At 39.4% G+C, this 20,805-nt stretch overlaps 1 protein-coding gene across 3 annotated transcripts in view; it reads left to right on the plus strand.

Annotated features, from left to right (window-relative positions):
• The window catches only part of LOC121434350 (centrosomal protein of 128 kDa-like), a 359,842-nt gene that overhangs the window by 126,208 nt on the left and 212,829 nt on the right, over window positions 1-20,805 (plus strand). For all 3 annotated transcript variants that reach the window (XM_041633226.1, XM_041633227.1, XM_041633228.1), the window contains one exon: window positions 10,476-10,640. In XM_041633226.1, the coding sequence (XP_041489160.1) occupies window positions 10,476-10,640 (165 nt within the window). The remainder of the gene's footprint in view (window positions 1-10,475; window positions 10,641-20,805) is intronic.

Here is a 20,805-nt window from a genome sequence, read left to right on the forward strand (position 1 = left end):
AGAGAACATGATAAAGAAGTAATTGATAGCTGCGGAACACTGTCTCATAGGTTCTTTCCCAGTTTTGTTTAGCCTTCTGGCAGTAGCCGTCTGAGGACCACTAGCTGATGTGGCAGATCAGAAGGAAGGGTAGACAAATAGGTAAGGTTTCACTAGTAGTCCTTGTCACCACAATTTTAAGATGCACTAAGAAAAAAAATACTGTATCTTACATGTGGAATTGTGATATGCTGTCACAATGTCATATAAGCTAACGTCCCAAATGGAAGATGGGAAAATCTAAAAGACATGTATTTTAATATTTATTAAATAAGGTGTAATAGCGCTTTAGAATGATGAGGACATGAATCAAACTAGAATTAGGGTTATGGAGAAGAGCTCATATTACATGCTGATTGATTGGCCACTACAGTAATACTGGTAGAAAATCTTTTTGAGCACTTTGTGTCAGTTCCTGCTGTAAGGACTAGTAGTTGAATACATCATTCCTGACAGTAGTGTACATCACTTTCTTACAAGGAAATTGAGACAGAAGCGTTAAGTAATAACATGCCTGCAGAATGGTAGAGACATGATTTGAGTCTATGTAGTCAACTGCTTGAGTTGTCACTTGACTGTTCTGGGAAAGATTTAGGACAGAAACCAACCAGGTAGTAGGTTTGGTGAGTAGGTAAATTATGGCACTTTTTGTGAACTTAGACTATGCAGACAGCACAGAAAATCTGGAGAGAATAATGGCAACTCTAGTTTCTGACTTTGTTGAGTTAAGTGGGAGAATCTTAGGCTTAATTATGAAAGTCTAGGTATATGCACTTGAGTGCATATAGTGTCAGGAGATGAGGGGAAATTGAAATGTAGGGTGAAATTATGTAGAAACCAAGGACTCATGGATGTTAACTTCTCTCACAAGATTTGGGCCATTGTACAAAGAGAAAGAGGAGAACAAATATCTAGAATGCCAACAATTAAAGAAATAACTGAGAAAGAGATTCTAGAAAATATGAGTAAAAGACTAAACAGGAGACAGGAGGAGAATCAGGAGAGAATGATGTCTTGGAATCCCAGCAGGATATTTCAAGAAAAGTATGACCAGTGGGCTGGAGAGATGGCTCAGCAAGTGAAAGCACTGGCTGCTCTTCCAGAGGACCTGGGTTTAGTTCCCAGCACCACACTGTGGCTCACAATTGTCTAAAAGTCTAGTTTAAAGGGACCCAGTGTCCTCTTTTAGTTTCCATGGGCTCCAGTCATGTCTATGGTACACAAACCTACATTCAGACAAAACACCCCTACACATAAATAAATAAACATAAAATATTTAGTGTTCATGTGATAAGCTAGAAGAAGTAAAAATGTGTTCATTCTATTTTACAACAAATGCCCACAAAGAAATGTGAGGGTCCCGGATCTAAGACACGATGTTCCGCGTTTAGCAGTAGACAAAGCCTCTTCCTCTGCAGGCGTTAGAAGACAAGGATGAGGATGTCTGGATGGTCTGGAGGTTGGTATGGGAGAAGAAGAGTTGAGCACTAATAGGCAGACACTTGCTGGGAAGACTGGTGTTGACCAGTGTGGGGACTTGTAAGTACTGCCGGCAGCTAGAGTAGAAGAAGAAGCATTTCTGGTCAAGAGATAGAGAGGGGCTGGAGCTAAAGGTCCATTTTTAGAGGTTTTGTTTTTGTTTGTTTTTATTCAGTCAGAAATTCTTTGAGAGCAGAATTTTAGAGTTAAGGTCCAAATGGTCATCCAGTGGGTTTTCCTTGTGAATGTGGGTGAAATAGAATAAGTAATTCTGAAGTTAGCTTTTTGAGTGGCCATTTGGACGATTATGATACTATTATGAAGGGATTAATTCATCATATGTCAAAAACCTCTATGAAGAGGATGACTGAACCATGAGCTGTTGTCAACAAGGACAAGGTGTGGAGGAGTAGTGTAAGCCTCACAGGGAGGCTGGGCTTTGCTTGATGCTGACCACAAAATGCCTTGTCAGCTCTACAGGGCAGTGCCTTGGCCAAGGACCTTGTAGTTATGATTGTCACTGAAGCTGAGCGTCCTTTCGTTTGATCACTTTTGCTTACCACTCTTAATTTGGCTGTGTGATAAGCTTCATGTTCATGACTGGGAACAGGTAATAATTTTTCAGTTAAAAGGGTTTTGTTCTCTACAAGAACAAAATCCTTCAAGGAATGCCAGGAAAACACATACAAATAATTGGAGGACATGAATAAATCCCTTCAAGAAAGCTAAGAAAGCCAAGAAAAAACCAAACAGCTGAATAAAATGAATAAAACTGTCGTAGATCTGAAAATGGAAATAGAAGCAATAATGAAAACACAAATTGAGGAAACCTTGGAGATGGAAAATCTACGTAAGCAAACAAGAACTATAGATGCAAGCACCACCAACAGAATGCAAGAGATGGAAGAGAGAACTTTAGGCATAGGAGATACCATAGAAGAAAGTCATCTATCAAAGTGTTAAATCTAAAAAATTCCTGATGCAAATCATCCAGGAAATCTGGAACACTGAAAAAAACCCCCTAAGAACAATAAGAATAAATGATGGAGAAGAATCCCTGCTAATAGGCCCAGTAAATATTTTTAATAAAATCAGAGAAGAAAATTTTCTTAACCTAAAGAAGGACATGTGTATAAAGGTATAAGAAATTTATAGAACACCAAATAGATTGGGTCAGAATAGAAGCAAAGAGGAGTCAAGGAAACAGAGTTGGTTCTTTGAGAAAATTAACTAAATCCAAATTAGCTAAAAGACAGAAAAAGAATATCCAAATTAACAAAATAGGAAACAAAAAGGGGGACACAACAGACATTGGGTCATAATTAAAAATCCTGTACTCCACAAAATTGGAAATCTAAAAGAAACTGACAATTTTCTTGATAGATATCACTTACAAAAGCTAAATTAAGATCAGAGAAACTATTTATATAGACCTATAACTCCTAAGGTAATAGAAGCAGTCATTAAAAGTCTCCCAATCAAAAATGGTCCAGGGTCAGACAGTTTTAGCACAGAATTCTACCAGACTTTCAAAAAAGAGCTAGCATTAATACTCTTCAATTATTTCCCAAAATAGAAATAGAAGCAATGTTACCAAATAAATTTTATGAAGCTGCAGTCACCCTGATACCCAAACTACAGATACAAACCAATTTCCCTCATGAACATAGATGAAAAAAAAATACAATAAAATACTTGTAAAGCAAATCCAAGAATACATCCAGAAATCATTCTCCGTGGTCAAGTAGGCTGCATCCCAGAGATGCAGGGATGGTTCAATATATGAGAGTAAGTCTATGTAATCCACCATATAAAGAAACTGAAAGAAAAGACACATGATCATCTCATTAGATGGTGAAAAGCCATTGACAAAATCTAACACTGCTTCATGATGAAAATCTTAGAGCGACTAGGGCCACAAAGGGCTTACCTAAACTTAATAAAGGCAATATACCCCAAACTGATAGTCAGCATCAAATTAAATGTAGAGAAAGTCAAAGCAACTCCACTAAAATCAGGAGCAAGACAAGGCTGTCCACTTTCTCCTTATCTATTCAATATGAACCAGAATTGAAGTTCTAGTGAAAGCAATAAGATAACTGAAAGAGATCAGGGGATGCAAATTGGAAAGAGAGATCAGGGGATGCAAATTAGAAAGAAAGAGATCAGGGGATGCAAATTGGAAACAAAGAGATCAGGGGATGCAAATTGGAAACAAAGAGATCAGGGGATGCAAATTGGAAACAAAGAGATCAGGGGATGCAAATTGGTAAGAAAGAGATCAGGGGATGCAAATTGGAAAGAGAGATCAGGGGATGCAAATTAGAAAGAAAGAGATCAGGGGATGCAAATTGGAAAGAGAGATCAGGGGATGCAAATTGGAAAGAAAGAGATCAGGGGATGCAAATTAGAAAGAAAGAGATCAGGGGATGCAAATTGGAAAGAGAGATCAGGGGATGCAAATTAGAAAGAAAGAGATCAGGGGATGCAAATTGGAAACAAAGAGATCAGGGGATGCAAATTGGAAAGAGAGATCAGGGGATGCAAATTGGAAAGAAAGAGATCAGGGGATGCAAATTGGAAACAAAGAGATCAGGGGATGCAAATTGGAAAGAAAGAGATCAGGGGATGCAAATTGGAAAGAAAGAGATCAGGGGATGCAAATTGGAAACAAAGAGATCAGGGGATGCAAATTAGAAAGAAAGAGATCAGGGGATGCAAATTGGAAAGAAAGAGATCAGGGGATGCAAATTGGAAAGAGAGATCAGGGGATGCAAATTGGAAACAAAGAGATCAGGGGATGCAAATTGGAAACAAAGAGATCAGGGGATACAAGTTGGAAAGAAAGAGATCAGGGGATGCAAATTGGAAAGAAAGAGATCAGGGGATGCAAATTGGAAAGAGAGATCAGGGGATGCAAATTAGAAAGAAGTTGAGGTATCATTAATTGCAGAGGATATGATAGTATACATAAGTTACCCCAAAAATTCTAACAGGGAACTCCTATAACTGATTAAAAAAAACACTCTTTTAGTGAAGTTGCTAGATACAAGATTAACTCCATGCCAAAAAGTAGCCCTTTTATACACAATTGACAAACTGACCGAGAAAGAAATCAGGCAAACAACACCATTCACCATAGCCACAAATAATATAAAATACCTTGGGTTAACTTTAACCAAACAAGTGAAAGACTGGTATGACAAAAGTTGAAGTATTTAAAGCAAGAAATTGAAGAAGACATTAGAAGATGGAAAGTTCTCCCATGCTCACTAATTGGTCGGATTAACATAGTAAAAAATGCCCTTTCTACTAAAAGCAATTCAATGAAATTCCCATCAAAATTTAAACATATTTCTTTACAGACCTTAAAAGGACAATACTCCCCAACCCTACATCTGACGGAGGGCTAGTATTCCAAATATAAAAAGAACTCAAGAAATTAGTCATCAAAAAAACAAAGTAATACAATTAAACATTGGAGTACAGATCTAAAAAGAGAATTATCAATCAAGGAATCTCAAATAGCTGAGAGACACTTAAATGTTTAGCAGCCATTAGGCAAATGCAAAATCAAAAAATTCTTTGAGATTCCATTTTACATCTGCCAGAATGGCTAAGATCAATAGCACAAGTGACAGCTCATGCTGGGGAGGATGTGGAGCAAGGGGAACACTTACCCATTACTGGTGGGAGTGAAAACTAGTACAGTCACTATGGAAATCAGTATGGAGGTTCCTTAGAAGATTGGAAATTGATCCACCTCAAGACCTGTTGGGAATATACCCAAAGGATGCTCTATCCTACCTCAAGAACACTTGCTCAACCATGTTCATTGTCATTTTATTCATAATAGCTTGAAACTGGAAACAACATAGATGTCTTTCATATGAAGAATGGATAAGGAAAATATGCATTTATACAATGTGGTAATACTCAGATGTTGAAAACGGCATCATGAAATTTGCAGGCAAATGGATGGAACTAGAAAAGATCTTTCTGAATGAGGTAACTCAGACCCAGAAAGACAAACATGGTTTGTACTCCCTCATAACTGGACATTAGCCATTAAGGACCATCATGCTATAATCCACAGACCCAGAGAGGCTAAGTAACAGGGAGGATTCAAAGAGGCATGCGTGGATCTCCCTGAGAAAGGGAAAAAGAATATAGGTTTTGTGGGTGGCCTGGGGTGGGTGGGGATGTGAACAGGATACTTCCAGTGGGGGGTGGGGTGGGAGAAATGGAGGAAAAGAGTCCTTGGAGAGAGAACTAGAATTAGGGAGTGATGCAGAATTCTAGTATAGTGGTAACTCCCTGGAATCTATCAGAGTGACCCTAGAGAAGCCTACTCGTAATGCACAATGTGGAGCCTGGACTGGCCATCTTCTAGAACCAGGCAAGGCTCTTAGCAGTGGGACTGGTACATCAACCCAGCCACAAAACGTTAGAGCTACATTCTGTCTTGCCTGAAAGATGTGCTGGGACAATGGTGGTGCATAACTTGTGGGAGAGGCCAACCCATGATTGATCCAACTTGTGGCACTTGCCATGAGAGGGAACCCATGCCTGACATTACCTGGATGGCCAGGAATCAGAAACAGAGCATCTTAGAGACCTAGGATAGAAGCAGAAAGAACTGGCAAAAAAAAAAAAAAAAAAGAGTCGGTGAAATGATTCCTAATGATGTTCTGCTGTACTCATAGATGGGTGACTAGTCCAGTTGTCAGCAGAGGGTCTTCATCTAGCAAGGGATGGGAGGAGATACAGAGACCCACAGCCAAACACTAGGTGGAGCTAGGGGAACCCGAAAAAGTAGGACTGGGATCAAGAACACCAGAAAAACCAGGCCCACTGATTCCATCTAAGCAGGACTCATAGGGGTACACAGAAACTGAAGCAACAAACAGATCATGAATGGGTCTGAGCCAGGGCCTTTGTATATGCCTTATGATTGTGTGGATTATTGTTCTTGTGGGACTCCTAACAGTGTGAGTGGGAATATCTCTGACTCTTGCCTTCTCCTGGGCCTCTTTTCTTTCTGCTGGGTTGACAAATCCAGCCCTGATGTGACAGTTGTGTCCAGTTTTATTCTGACATGTTATGCCATGTTTGGTTGACCACCTGTGAAGTCTCCTCTCCTCTTTCTCCTCCTCCTTTTTCTTGAAGGGAAACAGAGGAGGAGTTGATCTGGGGGGAGGATCTAGGAGACTGTAGGGAGGGGAAACTGCCATTGGTATGCAGTGTATGAAAGAAGAATAGAACTTAAGAAAAAAAGATCACCATTTATACATTTAGATATTCTGGCTTGAGTTAGGATAAAGCTAGAAGTATAATCTCCTTGACAGTAGATGAATATCCGAATATCTCGTGGTATTGACAAAAAAGGCACAGAATGTAATTCTGAAAACCTACACACACCTCCCAGTGACTTCTCTGCTTTCACTTTCTACTCCTAACTTTCCCCCTTCTTCCTTCAGACACCACATACTTTCTTTTCTGAAAATAGGTATTTGAGTTTGATTTCCTGCTTAATAAACTGTTTGTTGACTCTTTGCCATCTTTAGCCCAGCTTGCCCTCATTTGCCTCACCTTCCTTTCTTGTGCGTATTGTTCGCTTGTGTGTTCTCCACGTGCCTCACTGATGGGCTTTCCATTGCCGTCTCTTCTCACTGATGGGCTTTCCATTGCCGTCTCTTTGCAGTGGCGTTCTCCCACCTACAGCAAGAGTTTTGCTCATTCGGAAAATCTGCTGCAATGGCCTGACTCTCATTTGAGGCCGGGGTTCCATCCTCCAATATTCCTGTAGCACAATACAGTTAGGCAGCCTTGGATGTTTGTTAGTCTCATGGCAGATAGTCATCACATCACAGGCATCTTTCTGTCTCCCGGTGGGGCCTAGCTTCAGCTTTCATACATAGAGAAATTTGTTCAGTGGATGTTGGATTAAAGTGCTTGAAAAGCTGCAAGTCATGGAACTTGTTCCTGCCATGCTCTGGGATCATTGTAGTTTGAATTTAAGTGTGGTACATGAAAAGATGAGTTCCTCGCTTTTTGTTTAGGAAGTACTTTGGAGTTGTTTACAGTGAGATGACCAAAAGCTTGTGTGAAAAATACTATATTGTTCAATCACTCTGGATTTTCAGAATCCTTTTGACTTTTTTAAACATGTCAAATCCTGAGATCTGAGCAGGGTGTTGTGCTGTTGGAGAAGCTGAGACTGTGAGGGCCCAGCACTTGCCTACTTTAAGCCAAGTATTATCCTGGGGGAATATCACCAATGTCACTCTACTTATTCTCTTTTTTATATTTAGTAAAACAAGTCGATAGCAAAGTTCCTCACAGACTGCACATCCTGAATGATACACGGGAGAATTTTGGGCTGTTTATGCTGTAATATTAGGTTTTTGTGTCTTTCAACTTCACATAATTTACTACTTTTTGAGAGGCTAACCATGCTCGGCTACATGGCCTGTGGTTAGTCTCTGTACAGATCACCCCATCATATCTAGTCACCGTCCTCAGGGCTAGTCTTCAATTGAAAATATTTATGACATGCTCTAGATGGTGGTAACATTTTCAGAGCATGAGGTTGACTCCCCCTTCCATAAAGTTGTTCTCGAGAGCCTTCTACTAGAGACCAAAGCTGAAGGCTATACTTTTGCCCTTGTTGACTCTGTGATATTGGTAAAGCTATATCTCTCTTAATACTTTACCACCAAAATAGGAACAAGAATTGGCTATTGTGAGCACATGACTTTGCAGATCCTCAAATAAAAAGCAGATAAAAAAAAGAGTATCAAAGAAGTAAAATATTGGGGAAATTAAAGAACTGATATGTTGAGAAATAGACCCTGTGTAGAGGAAAAACCTCCAACAGAATTTGACAAGTTCAGTGGTGTAGATGTCTGAGTCTTCACAGATTTCAAATGAGATATGACTGGGCAGAGGTGTGGTGGGAGGGAGAAGAGCACAGATATTGAGGGCCTGAGAGCAGGTGCTAACATCGCCACTGACCTTCAGGAGAAGATTCCTATTCAACCCGAGCTGTTTATAGAACATAAAGTAAGTAAAAAGCAGTCTACTGAAACTTAAAATTGTAATTGAGCAATTTTCCTGATGAGAGACTTTATTTTGTAAATTTATTTTGGGACTGTGAATACAGGATTGCTCATAAAAATCAATTCCTTTGTTAATTCAAAATGGCATCAGGTCTTAGCTAAATTTTGTGGAGGAAATAAAATATAGATTTTGTTTAAAACTCTCAAAACTTCTTCCAGGAAGTTGTTTTCAATGATTGTATTCCTACGTGCCTAATTAGTCATGGGTATCAGACACAATAATGGAGGCAGGGCTGCCTTGTAGCTCAGGTAGAGCGCTTGCCTAGTGTGCATGTGTGTCCATGTGTGTACCAACCATGGAGGAAAAGAAAGCTCATACATTTTAGGTGGTAAAACATATATTTTAAAAGGATTATATGAAATTGCTTGTCAACTGTTAGTGACTGGTAGATGTGTCAAGTTCCTACTGACACTCTGGTTCAGGTGCTGTTAAAACCTTATGGCAGCATCCCTGTTGAGAATGTGGATGTGAGGACAAAATCTTGGGTTCAGGTTCTCTGCCTGCTTCTATTCACAGTGTGCCCGCATAAGTTACTAACAACTCAAGGCTCAAAGCAGGAGTGAATAGCGAGTAAAGCCTCTTCCTGCTCAGGATGTTGAGAAGATAAAGGGGTAAACAGTTGCTGACACTTGGAGTCATGTATGGTGATACCTCCTGCAAAATCTTTTTGTTCAGGATTGTTCTGCCTCGCCTTGGTCTTGGTGTTTCCGTATGAATTTTAAGATTGTGTGTGTGCTCGCGTGTGTATTGTGTGTGTGTGTGTGTGTGTGTGTGTGTGTGTGTGCACTTACTCACGTGCTACTCATATGACCCTAATACACATCTCTTAAAGTCTGAGTTTGATGACCACTCAGAGTGAGCCAAATAAAATTGACACCAATGAACATGTCAGACAGGATGGGAAAAACTCCAAACCCTCAACCCTTCACAGCGAGCTACAGGTAATAGAATAAAGCTGGGGGCGGGAGAGAGTCCTTCCCAGGGAAGAGCATACCAAGTACCTGTCCAGTGGCAAGCTGTCAGCCCTGAGAACACAGATTGAAGTGACATTATGTGACGTTATGTGAACTCAACAGGTTAGTTTTAGATTAGATTATACACACACACAGAAGCATGAAGCAACAATTAGTGAAAAAAAGGCCATGATTTGATGAAGAATGGGGAGTGCTATTATGGGAGGTTTGGAGGGAGGAAGTGCAATGGAGAACCTTAAATTATAATCTCTAAAAGAAATGGATGGAGAAAAAAGTGTTGAGTTTGGTCATACCCTAATAAAGGTAGATATGAAGGGACTTTATTATACTGCTGGTGATGGACAGGTCATTCATATGGTTCTTCTGTGTCCCATGAGAGTCGTATCAATATTACATTGTGTGAGAAGTATGTGAGTCTTTCCTGATATCCAGGGAGGAGGAAGAAGAAAGGTAAGCCCTTTTGTAGATGAGGAAGCTGACCAGTTGAGAGCATCATCTTGAAGTGTCCCTTTGGGGATCTTCTGTAGTAACGCCCTCCTCGATCATCAGTTAGCCTCCTCTTTATGCCACAATTCCCAGGAAGTACTTCTCGTTCATTGATGTCAAACTGACTTGTTTTCTCCGACTTTTGTATGGCTCATCTCTGTCATCCGCAGCACCTTACTGTGGTTCCTGTCACTTAGCAAGTGTTTGAGTTGTACCGAATCCACCCAGAGCACCCTTGCTTTGCGCTCGGTTTCTGTTTATGCAAAGAGCACTAAACTCTTGCAGTGCTTTCTCCGCTGCCACCGCGTGGACTGTGTGTGGTGTCACCCGGCTGTCGCCAGTCAGCGTTCTCTTTTCTCTTTTTCTTTACCTCAGGCAGAAAGCCTGGAAGATAAGAACATGGCTCAAGCCCACCGTTGTCAGCTAGAGAAACTGAAATCCCAGTGTGAGAAGCTGACAGAGGAATTAGCCCAGAATGAAAACGAAAACAAAAAACTGAAGCTGAAGTACCAGTGTTTGAAGGACCAACTAGAGGAAAAGGTAAACGCGGAAAAAGAGGGATTCCCATTTGAAGGACAAATTTCTTAAAATATACTTTATTTATACTACTTAACAAACAGTGTTTTATGTCTTTAGGAAAATTACATTGGTACCAGGAAAAAAAAGATAATTTATTAGAATGTTCTGATTTTTATTATTTCCACCGACCAGTCACACTCTGGTTTGTTTGTTTTAAATTTCTTTCTGGGCTTTCAGATAGGAATTTGCAGGGAAAGTTGAGGTTAGTTTGAAATTTGCAATTAAATATGCTTATATTTAGGGATTTCAATGTACTGTCTTGCCTGCCCACCTATATGATCTCCCTCTGTCCCCCACTTCCCTACTTCTCTTCTTCTTCCCCTCTCTCCTCTCCCCTCTTTCCTTCCCTTCCTTCCATCCTTCTTTCCTTCATTCACTCCTTCCTTTCTCTGTTTCTTTCTCTCTCTTTTTCTCTCTTTTTCTCTCCTCCCTCCCTCCCTCCCTCCCTCCCTCCCTCCCTCCCTTCCTCTGCCCCAGCCTCCTGATTGCTGGGATTCTAGGTATGTGTGGTTACCAGCTGAGTTCTACTGTTATTACTGCTTTGTTTGGCTTCTCTCTACTGCTCTGCATACTTAATGTATCTGTGACCAGTGTGTTGCTACTGTGGATATGATGCTACATGTTCTACAGTGAAATTATGGTATGAAATGTTTTATATCTTCATATCTACATTTAAGACATATTGTCAAAGGACTAGACAGACAGCTCAGTGGTTAAGAGTATTTCTTGCTCTTCCAGAGGACCCTAGTTTGGTCCTCATCACCCACATCAGACTGCTCACAAACTGCCTGTAACTCCAGCCCCAGAAGACCCAACCCCTTCTGACCGGCACAGGCACTCACACATGTTACAGCTTACTGTTACAATGCATATACTTAGAAATAAAAATATTTATGGCATTTCATTTGTATTTTAATAAATCTTGCCTTAAGATCAGAAAAGTAAAACAGCCACACTGGCCAGCCTTACAGACCAGGAAGCAATAACACATACTTTTAATGCCAGTAGCTACACTAGTTTGCCATAGAAACCAGGGGTAGAGGTGCACACCTTCTATCCCAGAACTAGAGAGGATTATAAGATGGGAGGAGACAGCTCTTAGTCTCATTCTGAGATTCCTGGAGGCAGGATTGCCATTTTTGAACTGCGGTTGAGGTAAGAGCCAGTGGCTGGCTGGTTTTCTTTTCTGACTTTCAGGTTGAACCCCAATTTCTCTGAGTTTGTATTAATCGTGCATCAAAAATATTAAAAATTACTAGAAATGTGGTCAGTTGAAAATGTAAAGTTCACTTTGCTCTACTTAATTTAAATGTGTCTTACCTGCTTCTGATGGTGATGTTCCAGGTGTATGTTGTCAGAGATTTGAAGAGTTCATGTTTCAGTTGCATGGTCCCTAGGGCGGAAGGCAGATAGCTCCAGTTCCCCATTACAAACCTTTACCTCTCACTTGTTAGACCCGTGTACACATACACACAACCTCTCACTTGTTAGACCCGTATACACATACACACAACCTCTCACTTGTTAGACCCGTATACACATACACACAACCTCTCACTTGTTAGACCCGTATACACATACACACAACCTCTCACTTGTTAGACCCGTATACACATACACACAACCTCTCACTTGTTAGACCCGTATACACATACACACAACCTCTCACTTGTTAGACCCGTATACACATACACACAACCTCTCACTTGTTAGACCCATATACACATACACACAACCTCTCACTTGTTAGACCCATATACACATACACACAACCTCTCACTTGTTAGACCCGTATACACATACACACAACCTCTCACTTGTTAGACCCATATACCCATACACACACTTTCCTTTTTTTTTCTTCATTGACAAATTTTTGGAGCTGGTGTGTTTCTGCTTTTGGAGTTTGGGGGTGGGGTGGGGTTTGAGACAAGGTTTTGATGCAGAACACATCAAATTGGGGGGGAACTCTAGTCAAATAATCCCAAGCTAACTCCAAATAGAGTATACTAAAATTTTTCTTCATTAAAAAAGGAAACTCACAGAAGAGGAACAGGGGTCCAACATCCAGGTGTAGAGCATGGGAAGAAGAGGGGTGAGTGGGTGGGATTGCGGCTTTTTGGCACCCCAAAGCCACACCTCAACCTGGTCCAGCCTCTCAAAAGCCATTGGCTGACGGAGGTTCCCCATCAGGGTTTGTCTGTAGTTTTTGGAGCCTGTCCTGAAACTAGCTCTTGTAGACCAGTCTGGCTTCAAACTCAAGAGATTCTCCTACCTCTGCCTCCTGAGTGCTGGGTTTAAAGGCGTGTGCTACCACTGCTGGACTTCAGATTTTTTTGCTTAGTTTTTTGTTTAGTATTTGCATTATTAGGCACCCTGAGAACAGGAACGAGGTCCAAACACAGGAGGTATTCATGATATGTGTGTGTATATATATATATATATATTATCTGTGGAACCTAAAAGTAGTTTTGTGTTTAATTCGACTGTATTTTGGTTGCAAAATGTTTCATGAAGTCAGCTGTGTCAGTTTTTTCACTTGTGACATCTTGCTGTTCTCAAAAGGTATGAATTTTGGATTTTTTTTTCCAGATTTTGTACTTTTGGATTTTCAGTGTTCAATCTAGTCAAGTCATGATGGCGTGTTATAGTGCAGAGCAAAGACATCCTGGCACTTTGAAGTTAAGGACACATATGCAATAGATACATCTTCTGTGGTAGCAGGGACTCAGATGAACCAGATAGGTGAACCGTTTTATGTCCATGCTTGCTGTTGATAGACCGGAATCTTATCTTGGGTATCTTTTATCTAGGATGAGGCACATGATGTGGGATTTTTCTCTGTATGTTGTGATTACCACACATAATAAATAAAAAAAAAACTGCTTTGGACTTATAGCAGGGCAGAACTTAGCTAGGTGGGGAAAAGTAAACTGAATGCTGGCAGAAAGAAGGGCAGAATAAGAGAGAAGTCATGTAGCCCTGCCATAGACAGTCACTGGAACTTTAGCCGGTAAGCCACAGGCACGTGGCAATATACAGATTAATAGAATTGGGTTAAATAAATATCTAAAAGTTAGCCAATAAAAAGCAAGAACTAATGGGCTAAGTAATGATTTAATTAATACAATTTATGTGTAATTATTTTGGGGCTAAGCAGCCGAGAACCAACGAGCAGCCTCCTTCAGCAGTCACAGAGGTCTAACACATAGTAGGTGTGCTAGGCATATATATATATATATATATATGTGTGTGTGTGTGTGTGTGTATGCATCTATCTATCTATCATCTATCTATCTATCTATCTATCTATCTATCTATCTATCTATCTATCACAAGGTCATGTGAAAACAACAATAACAACAAAATAATATAAACAAAGAAAAACCATTCTGTTAGTGAAGGAAAGGATAAGGACTTTAATCACTGTTTAAGCAGCACAGTGACTAGGCTGATGAGGCTTCATGAGGTGAAACAGATGAGCAGGATTTCCTTTGGCTATGTTGTAACCCAAGGGAAGCCTGTATTTCATAGTGGTACTCTTGCTTGTCTATCTTTAATATTAGCATAAACATGTGGAAACTCTCTTTTTCATACACAACACAACAAACACATGTGCAAGACAGTGTCACATTTACACACCTTTTAAAATATTATTTTGTTTGTACCCTTTCTTTTGGCTGTATTTATTGTCCGAAGATGTAAGGAAAGCTAAGATTGCAGTAAACTTCCTATAGCGCATTAGCAACAGTGATATATAGCATTGATGGCTGGGGAGGATTGTCGTAAGTCTGTGTGCACCAAGTCACTACCTTCCACTTTTCCTGCTCATATGTTTAATGGTGATGCTGAATTAAAATGTGCTTTCTCTACCTTCTGATTGTTACTTTGACAGGTGTTATTTTTCCACTTTCCATAACAGGGAACAAGTATTGTATAACCCACAGAACGTTTACACATGTATTTCAGACTTTTATTAAAATTATCAGGGAAAATGCTCTTCTGAAATGTTACTGAAATAATTTTCTCCTGTGCATACTGTTGTTAAAGTTTATTATTCCTTTTGCTTCAGTTTTATAGGAAAAATTCTTTATTTCTTCCTTTGTTCTAAAATGATCTTGTTGATGTTAACCTTTTGATTGTTCTGGCATTCATCTCAAAATTCATAATAGTGTTCATTATATCTCAGACACATTTGTATTGGCTTCACTAGCATATGGGGATCTACCAGAGTTAGAGGGTAATTGTATCAGCTATGCTCAGCAGCTAAACAGTGTTTTCATGTTGATAGTTTAAATATCTGAAGTATAAAACACTGTGTCTGATCTAATTTTAAAAATTTATATTCTAATAGGTAGAGGTTTATGAATGATGCTGTTACTCCTAGAGGTTTCAAAGTGATTGTGTAGATTATGTAGCTTGTGTATTAAGGTAGATTTTAACTTTAAACATGCTTGTACACTATTTTAGAAATAATGGGTGCTTAAAATTATGACAGTATTTAATATATTATTATGCTTATAAATACACATTGCCTTTTCCTTTAGTTTGTACAATAACATATCTAATAGTTGATGCAGATACATAAAGCCTATAAGAAAAATAGTGAAAAAATGAAAGTAATGTTCATTGTTATTTTTCTAATTTCAGCACAAGCATCAGAAGGACATTTATTTATTGTTAGCGATTTTCTTTACTGATTTCTTGTATTTCAGCTATACAAGAAAATGAGAAATTATATGGGTGGAAAGTATTTATTATTCTTGAGTATTCCAGCTAGAATTATTGCATATGTTTCTTCTTCCTCACTACCCATAGCTGGAGGAAGCTAGATATACCTCCCGCCATCATTTTCTACTTCTCCTTTAAGAGTTGTCCCCATATGCACTGCTCTCAGGAATTGCTGTCGTATGCATACCTTTAATTAGTTAACCTCATCAAAGTTGTGGTTCTTCGGGTTTGTCCAAGATCTATATACCACAAAGTCTTTGTGCTAGCATTGCTGTGTTTATTAGGTAACAGTGGACCAGAGGCAAAAGTGATGTTGCCTAAAACGTTATAGGACTCAGCCTGAATGCTCCATCAGCTTACCCAGTGTTTGCCTTTGTCCTTTGGAAGGAGGATGTACGGTGAGCAACCCTATTCTTGCCATTCGTGAGACTTGGTCTGCTGGCAGAAGTTAATAGTTGAAATGCTCAGCTATCTAAAGCAGTACTTGCTCATTTCAGTAGTGATCCTGAGCTGTCTGTACAGTACCTTGTTTTCTGCTATTAGTTCCTTAGGGATGAGATTAACTTCAATGAAACTATCAGGAAATACTTTAAGATCACAGACTGTGAGCCATCAAAGAAATGGGGGAACATAGGAGCTTAAGTGTTGCTGCATCCTGATTCACAGAGGTGTGTTTTTGTTCCTATGTGTAAAGTGAGGCCTGGCTATATTGGACAAAACACTGGGGGTAATTTTCTTATACAAATGAGACCTGCCAAATGATAATTACCATTTATATTTGTGCATAGTTTTAGTGTTGAACTCTAAAACTGAGAAAATATAATGTCTTGCCTGGCATTGGGATAGAAGCAGGGTGAGACAGAGTCGGACATAGATTCTCTGCATTTTTTCCTTTATTTAGTGTCACTAAAATGAATCAGGTTTGTGTCCTTTTATTGAATTTGTAGTGTTGAATCTAGTCCATGGTTAGTTACTGCATTTAGCTATTTTTGTTTTACGTTTATGTGTTTTGGAATGGAAATAATTATTGATTTTTGTTAGAAAAACCAATTATAATCTGAGATTTCCATATAAAATGTATCTGTGAAAGGCAGAAGTGAGTGATTAGAGAGGTCTCTGTGCTCTGGAGAAGGAAAGAGGGTAGAAGTTAGTGCTCTCATAGCAGAGATGCTAGGCACTGAGGAAATGTCTTTCTCAGTTTGATTTAATCAGTCCGCAATGTGTGTACACTCTTTAAATGTGTTTTACACAATAAAAACACTCGATGTTATCTGTCAGCTAAAAAGCTATAGTTTGTTTTTATTTTGACATCTGTTAGTGATTGCTGGGTTTTTTTTTTTGGCCAATTTCCTCTTTTTACTCAATCATTTTTAGATAGAGTTGGCATTTCACACAATGCATATTTTTCAAGTTCTTTCACCCAAAATTTCATCCATGATTTCTAAATTTGTTAAATACAGTAAATGGTAATGGGTATATCTCTGCCTGGGGTTTATAGTCTAGATTAGCTGTATTCTTGTCTGTCTGTCTATGTATCTATCTATGTATCTATGTATGTATGTATGTATCTATCTATCTATCTATCTATCTATCTATCTATCTATCTATCTATCTATCTATCTATCTCAGTTCCCATTCTCTCCCCTCCTCCTGCTCCCTCTAGCTCCCCTGTATCCCACCCTTATCCACTCTTTAGAGAGGGTAAGGCTTCCTATGGGGAGTCAACAAAGTCCAGCACATGCTTTTTAGCAGGACCAAGGGCCTCCCCACTATGTCTCGGCTGAGCAAGGTATCCCTCCAAAGAGAATGTTTTCCAAGGAGCCAGTCCAATCAGTAGGGATAAATCCTGGTCTCACTACCAGTGGCCCCTGAAGTCTGTCCCAACCATACTACTGTCTCTCACATTCAGAGGGCCTAGTTTGGTCCTATGCTGGTTCCCTTGCTGTCAGGCTGGAGTTTCTGTATCCTCATCATGGTCTTGACTTGAGGATAAAGGAAGCTTGAGGATAAAGGAAATCATATGTGCTGTGAGCTGACTGTGAGCATTACTCTTTCGTGCTTTGGGCCACTTTAAGTTTGAGACTGGGTGTCTTCTTTCTAGCCCTAGAACCTAGTTGTAGACCAGACCGACTGGACTAGAACTCCTAGAAATCTGTCTGCTTTCCTCCCACGTGTTGGGAATGAAGGTGTGCACCACCACTCCTGGTCTAGGAGTCTTGTCTCCATCTTCCCTTGCTGGGGTTACAGGTTTGTGCAGATGACCTGGATGTTACATGCATATGTTGTATGTCCGAGCTTAGGTCCCTGTGCTTTTGGACAGCAAGCATTTTATCTGCCTAGCCATCTCTTCTTCAACCACCACAGTGGCTGATTTTAAAAGCACTAAAGTAGTAAAGTCCAAGTTTGCCAGTCGTATTAGCTCTTGATTAGGTAGAGTGGCCTGCTACTCTTTAACTCAATTCCTGTGATAGCTAGAGGCATGGAGAGAAAGCAAATGTGTTGGGCACTTTCCATGAAAATCCTTCTGTTAGTCTGCTTTTCTTTTCTTCCATAGTTACGTATGATCTCCACAATAAATATTGGGCTAAGTAATGCTACATATGATTGACTATGGTGTCAAAACAAAGGTCATAGGATCATTTCGTATCACACCTCTTTCGGTGATGGCTTTGAAGTTAATTAGGCCTTGCTGGCTCTTCTTGACCTTAAAAGTGAACATAAAATGGCTGCCTATGTTTGTTTTCAATGACTCTTTCTTTTACTGCTCTTTAAAGTGCTAATCAACTCAATTCATTTCTCATTTGATGATGATTGAGAGTGTTTCTGTAGATTTCAGATAAAAACCAATAGGAGGTGTTTTTTGTTGTTGTGGATATTAGCTGTGTGACTTGGTGATTTACTTTCACACTTTTCTCTCTTTCTTGAGAAGAAGTGCTTTACAGAAAGAAGGAGAGGAGGAAATCCTGATGGTTTTTAGAGACATGACTAAACATGCACATACTGTTATTTGAGATAGCTTGTAATTTTTTTCTCTGAAAACTGAACAACACTCATTCCAGATGCATAATTAAAAACCCCATTAGTTTGTTTTCTTGTTCATATTTTGTTTTATAAGTAGATACTCAACAGAAGTAGCTGACTTTTAAATACCAAAGGTTATTTCTGTTTCTAGGCATTTAACAATAGAAATATATAATAATCACAGAGTAGTGATTCTAATAGTGAATGCATAAAGTGCTCCCTAGAAAGCATTCTTTTCTTTAACTGTGAGTATTAATTTTTAGGAATATAGCCCATACATACCCGTCAACTTTTGATCATGCTGTAAATGGTCTTTGTATTCCTCAGTCCTATCTTAGAAGAGGGTGCTATACGGCCTGAGCCAAGAATGATTTTCCATAAATGGAGGTTATGAGTTTAGATTTGAATTTCTCCTGTTTTTGTTTGTTTTGTGGATAACTTTTGAAGACTGCTGCAGTGGATGCCATTCCCACCTGGATTTTAATATGCATGAGGTCAGAACTCATGTTCTCATGCACTGTCTGTCTTGTTAGCTCTGCTGTTTTATCCAGCATCTCAGGCTAACCCCTTCTGCACTGTTACTTGTAGCTTCCCCATCCTTCGGAGGAAATGATGTAAAGCATGTCTATAAAAGAAACAGAACAGTGTGTATGTAACCTAAAAGTAAAGTTTTTTGTTTTAGAACATCTATCTTCTAGTAGAGTTACAGTATTCTTTCATTTGCCTGTTTAAATATTTATAAAGAACGAGCCTGTTTGTGTACACATGGCCTCAGTGAGTTCAAAATTAATTTGTGACAAAAATATCCCCCCAGAAAGTGGGACTTAAGAGGCTGCATTAAGGAAATACTTGTAAAGGAATAGAAAATAATTTATTAATTGATTGGTATTTGAGATACTTTGTTTGGTAACAAAGGGGAATATCATCTTTGGCTAAAAGGAGCTCAGCTTGGTGAGGGGCCAGGCATAAGATATATATTATGGCAGGTGTTATAGTATGGGGTCATGTGGAGTATCATGGAAATGGCCCATGTTCCTGTTTGAAGCTTGAGGTTGTATGTTGTTTCTGTAATGTCCATATGGGCGAGGAAGGCGCGTGTTACTGCTTTCGCGCAGGTGGAGAATTCTTGGCCTTCCTGAGCTTCTCCTTTTCTTCCTCTCTCAGCATTGCTGCTCTCAAGACGACAAGTAGGTCTTTATGAAGTTCTGTCTGATTTCTTGAGTTTAAAGTTGCCATTGCTTTTCTATTTAACTTATTATTATTGTGTGTCTTTGAGTATATAAATGATGTGTGTGCATGTAGTTCATGTGCCATTGTGTGTGTGTGCAGGTCAGGAGATAACTTGGTAGAGTCCAATCTCTTTTACCTTTGCCCTAGTTCTGGGAGTTTGGCTTAAGTACTCGCGTTTCCTCAACTTTAATCCACGGAGCCACATCACAGGCCTTTTGTTTTGTTTTGCTCATTTTTTTATATCAACATCCATGTATATGACTAGTGTGAGTTTACAGAATTTACTATTGTGCAATTTCTGTCTTTAATTCTGTTTGAACAAAGTGGTTATGACGTGACAAGCACCAGAAGGGATTTCCACAAATAATAGTTTTCTTCTGCCTATTTTGCAAGACAGTTGGGGTTACAGTTTGGTGACGTGGTTTCCACATCTCTAACAAAACTCACAGTGGATGGCTTTTCTCCATGGGCGACATTTCAGGGTGCCACAGCTCTCTTGCTGCCACGGGCATGAGCAGTGGGAGCCTTCCTTACAGAGTCAGGTTAAGGACTTATAGACAGGTCCAAGCTTTGTTCAGGGAGGTTTCATAATTTATGTGTAACGTTACTGTTGAATTTAAAGCTAAAGTCAGCTGTTTCCCTAAGTTCCGGAATATTCCTCATCACAACTTCTTGATTGATGTGTGTAGCTCCAGTTTAACAAGCCACACTGCCAATAAATCTTAATTAAATCTTACTGGCTTTAGTTCCGCTGTTTGGTAGTGTGTGGTCCCTGTGTGTTCTACTTGCTATCTCTCCTCCCCCAGTGTTGTATTAAAGACGGTCTTAGGATGGAAGCATTTCATATTTTCTTCTTGAAGTTTGTTTTCAAGGTAAAGGAAATGATTACTTTAAAAATTAATGATTTACTTAGGCTATGATCAGTTTATTTAAAATAAGTTTTGTTAAAGTATGTTAAAATGTTTTTAATTTCATGTTATAAATATTTTGGAAACAAAATGCCGTTTTTAGCACTCCCTTCCCCTCTTTCTTTCTTTCTTTCTTTCTTTCTTTCTTTCTTTCAAGTTTGGGTTTCACTGTGTAGCCCAGGCTGTCCTGGAACTCACTATATAGACCAGGCTGGCTTCGCACTCACAGAAACTGC

Source organism: Microtus oregoni, unplaced genomic scaffold (assembly GCF_018167655.1).
Source record: "Microtus oregoni isolate MIOR12 unplaced genomic scaffold, Mior012 000043F_ref0000047, whole genome shotgun sequence".
Lineage (NCBI taxonomy): Eukaryota > Metazoa > Chordata > Mammalia > Rodentia > Cricetidae > Microtus > Microtus oregoni.